Consider the following 4,148-nt stretch of genomic DNA (forward strand, 5'->3'; position numbering starts at 1 on the left):
GGTTACAAAGTTAGGACAGAGTGTGGGATGCTCCTTGGAGGGTTGGTGTGGATTTGACGGACTGAACTGCCTGTTTCTACACTTTAGGGATTCTATCGTTAAACATAAATGGAAAATGTCTTAATCATCACAATTGTTTGAGCGAACATTCACCCAAGCAGCTTGTTGTGCCATAAACTGAGCTGTGGCTCTGTTTGAAGCACACTTATCTGTGCAAAGTTGTGCTTTCTATTCTCATACTAGGACTTGCTGATGAATGCCCTGTGTAACACAGAAGGAGTGTTGCTTCTCAGGTACTTTTTCGTTTGGATGACAGGCACTGTCTGTGTATCCTCTAACATGATTTAAAAGAAGAGCAGCAGAGGCCATTATTAATTACTCACAACCTAAGAAGAACGGTGTATCTAGTTATGAGGATTTTGCTGCATGCAGTTTGGGAGCTTTGTATCCTTCGTGAAATGCTGAATAATTTAAAAACACTTCACTGTTTATAATACCTATTGAGTTTTCCCATGGTCATGAAAGACGTGCCGTTTAAATGCCAATGGTTTTGATGCCAATATATAAAAGTGTTTTGAATGATATAATTGAACGTTGTCACCTGCTGAAAATAGAGAATAAAAATCTAGAGAATCCATGGCATTCTCCAAATGAAATGCAACAACAACTGGCCAGAAAAAGCATTGACATTTGCTTTATTAGGATATGTTTGCAAATAAACTGTGCAGCGTTCCGTGCTGGTGGAAAAATGACTAAGTGTTTCAGGAGAGATGGCTTCTTCCTCACAAAGAGAAAACTGTAGCAGCTATGAAGCTCTCAGCTATAAATGTAGCTTCAGTCCTGTCAAACAGATTTTGAATTATTTGCACTCATCATGTGTATTTCAGATGCCTGATCAGTTGGCTTGAGAAGGGCAACAGCACACAGCTCATTATATTGTTGGATCACAATGGGTTCCTGAGGGATGTTGGTTATTTACTGGACGTTCTCCATCACCATCACCCATTCTGTAGAGGGGGGAAGGTATATGATTGTTTTAAATGCTTAACAGTAAACCAATATCATATCACTAATAAATTTGTTTTAATTATTTGGACATACCATCAACATCAAGTTTGCCATCATTGTTTTTGTCTGATTGTCTCATGAATTCATGAATTTCCTCCTCTGTATAAGGCTTCCCAGAACCATCGATGATATACTGCAGCTCATCACGATTGATGAAACCATCAGAATTCCTAGAGTCAGCAAGAAAATCTGAATGCCTCCAATTCAGCAATGTTATCCACCTGACCAAATAGAAGTTGCGACATGAGAAGGATCAGGTCCACCTCATTTCACTTTGTTTCCTGCCTGGAAATTTACATTATTAAATCTAATCAAATACTCCATTACAGGTCGAAAACAGGTCTCGATATCATGTGTGAACATCTCAAGAAACAGCTTCAGAAACCTTAGGTCGAAAGTCATCTGTTCAATCCGAGAAAGCTACACTTCCCACACAATGCCTCAACTTACTCATGACCTGAACTGAATATGATGCCCTCTACTCTGAAAGCAATTACAAAGAATTTGCCATTTTACCTTCTATTACATTCAATCATACCTAGCTTCCCGTCAATTGCTATTATAATCTGGAATCACACTGTCTGTTTTTCCACATTTTTGGTCATGACAGTTTTTTTGTTCTGAAAATCTTCTATTGATTTTCTCTACTTATGTTCTCCAGAGCTTTGTACATGGATCTGGGTATCGCTTACGAGGATTGCTGTCCATGCCCATTTGCTCTTGAACGGTGTTGCTTGTTCAGTAATTTCAGAATGCAGTTACAAATCAGACATATTTCTACTGGTCTGAAGACACATTCAGACTACTGAGTTGAAGATGGCAAATTTTCTTCCATAAAGAACACGAGACTTTCACAACAATCAGTGACAGTTGTCACAGTCATCACTGACATTAATGTTATGCTACAGATTCTTTGATTGAGTTTTCACCAGCTGACAGGATGAAATCTGAAAGAATTTGGACTGTTTGAATGCTAGCCCAGTGACATTTCCACGATCTTCCCGTCTCCCTGAAGTGAAAACATGCTGTCTGCCAAATAGTCAAAACATCGATGAATTTTACATACGTCTTTGGATCACCCTTGATTCTTCATTATTGAAGCAAAAATAGACTCAACTGTTCATCTTTTCCTGATGTGAATACTTAAGATTTTCTAGTCTCACCTTTGTAAATCCTTGAAGCACTACCTCTGGTGCCACTAATATCCTTTTTATGAAATGATGGAAAGTCTTGTGTGTGTGACATACAATGCAGATGAAACAAATTTCAATACATGTTGGACAGTTGCTAGTTTTGCTAGAAATGTTTCTAGCACCAAATGTTTCTACATTTCTACCTCACTTTAGATTTGAAGAAGTTATGTTGGACACAAACAAAAGCTTTGTTTTCCTGCCTCTAAAGTTGGTGCTAAATTTACTGAGAGTTTGTCTCATTATTTCAGATTACAAGCTTCTGAAGTATTTTGTACGAAAAATGTATTTTTTTCTTAAAATGGCTTACTTACTTTAACTTAGAGGTAAAGTCAGCACAATCTCATCAGATCATAGGGCTGTTATTTTTCATTAGAAAGAGATGGGAGTGATGAGTGATGGTTAGTTTAACCTGAAGGTCACCGAGAGTCCTGAGTTCAGAGTTGAGATGGAGAGTTTCTCCTGGAAACATCAGCTGGTGCAGGAATTAAACCCACACTGTTGGCTTTAGTCTATACTGTAATCAGCTGTCCAGGCAACTGGGCTAATGGACCCCGGCCCACTATTTAGCTTCAAGCATGTATGCTTTTCTCTTTACTTTGCTAATCTTTGAGAAAGTTCTTTCATTTATCTCTGTGTACAGTGGAGAAACTATTGCAAAATGGAATTTCTACATAGCCATACTTCTACCAAATTACTCAAACATCAAACTCACATGTCACATGCACGAAAGTAATCTTCCATTTCTGCTTCGTATGTTCTTTTTGCCTCCTCTTTCTTCTGCCTCGCCATCTTCAACCAGAGCCCTTCATAGTCAATGTTGCCGCTTCCTAAGTTAAGAACACACTGAAACATGGGATCTGTCTATTTTTAATCATGAGCTTTTGAGAATGAACTGATTTTGAAAAGATGAGAAATTACCAAAGTTTAAGCTGCATGTCAGTGTTTTTGAGAACTGGTGCAATCTGAGATTTGACTGCCTTTTGGGAAATCTAAGACATCGATCACACGTGAAGTGGGGTAAACCGTTATGTGTTAGTTAGTGAAGATGTGAATTAATTTACACTTAGATTTCATTACCATGTGTACTCACGAACAGAATTACAGGAGTACAGTGAAAAGTGTATAATGTTTCCACACATGGACCCATCTCAGGAACAAATGTGCCAAGGTCTAAAAAACTTAGATATGAATGAATAAAAGAAAAAAAGTTAGAAAGCTAAGAATTACCTTCAGGTAACAAATAGAAAACTAAAGAAAGAAGTTAATAGTTAACATTGCCGTCCTTCTTAAATTAGTCTGGAAAGTAGAACAGCCATTTTACCTCCTGTACTTTCCTTATCTGCTCCAGAAAGAATCGTTGAAGAATTAACATCACAAAGTAAAATTACACACAGCACAATTTGGAGTCTCCTGTACGTTGGACCGAGCAAACACACAGATTGGAAGACCATTTTGCTGAACACTTCAGCACAGCTCGTAAGAATGTTCCTGAGCTTTCAGTGAGTGTTCATTTTAATACCTCACCCTGCCCTGAGGCTGACATTGACTTGGCCTGCTGCACTGTTCCAAGGAAGGTCAAGGTAACAAACTGTGTTCTAATTCGGCATTTTATAGCCGGAGGGACACAAGCATTTCATTCCATTTCAGCGTCCTCTATTTTGTTTCCTTTTCTTTCCTTTTTAATTTTTGTTTAGCTGGCTGCACACCTACTCGAGGCACATTTTGGTTTATTTGTTTATTTTCTTGCCCCATCTCAATTTCCTTTGGTCCCTGAAGACTGACTGTTCCGTCATCAGTCTTCACTGTCTTTCATTGGATCACAGATCTTCCGTTTGTCCGAAAGATATCAGGGCGGAGAACTAAAATGACAGGCCACTGAAAGCACCA

At 38.5% G+C, this 4,148-nt stretch overlaps 1 protein-coding gene across 1 annotated transcript; it reads right to left on the reverse strand.

Annotated features, from left to right (window-relative positions):
- Positions 1-726: 726 nt before the first annotated feature.
- Positions 727-3,746, reverse strand: LOC125461308 (troponin C, skeletal muscle-like). Its single transcript, XM_048549923.2, has 4 exons — positions 3,583-3,746; positions 2,974-3,088; positions 1,102-1,238; positions 727-1,007 (listed from the first exon to the last, which is right to left on the reverse strand). The coding sequence occupies exons 1-4, from the start codon at positions 3,710-3,712 to the stop codon at positions 976-978; spliced, it is 414 nt and encodes a 137-aa protein (XP_048405880.1). The 5' UTR covers positions 3,713-3,746; the 3' UTR covers positions 727-975.
- Between the last annotated feature and the right edge of the window lie 402 nt (positions 3,747-4,148).

Source organism: Stegostoma tigrinum, chromosome 19 (genome assembly GCF_030684315.1).
Source record: "Stegostoma tigrinum isolate sSteTig4 chromosome 19, sSteTig4.hap1, whole genome shotgun sequence".
In the NCBI taxonomy this organism is placed as follows: Eukaryota; Metazoa; Chordata; class Chondrichthyes; order Orectolobiformes; family Stegostomatidae; genus Stegostoma; species Stegostoma tigrinum.

Coding starts and splice junctions, on each gene's coding strand:
- LOC125461308 (XM_048549923.2), bottom strand. CDS start 3,712: ATGGTCTTCCAATCTGTGTGTTTGCTCGGTCCAACGTACAGGAGACTC. Junction 3,089..3,582: donor AGATAAGGAAAGTACAGGAG/GTAAAATGGCTG, acceptor TTCTTAACTTAG/GAAGCGGCAACATTGACTAT. Junction 1,239..2,973: donor TACTTTCGTGCATGTGACAT/GTGAGTTTGATG, acceptor TGCTGACTCTAG/GAATTCTGATGGTTTCATCA.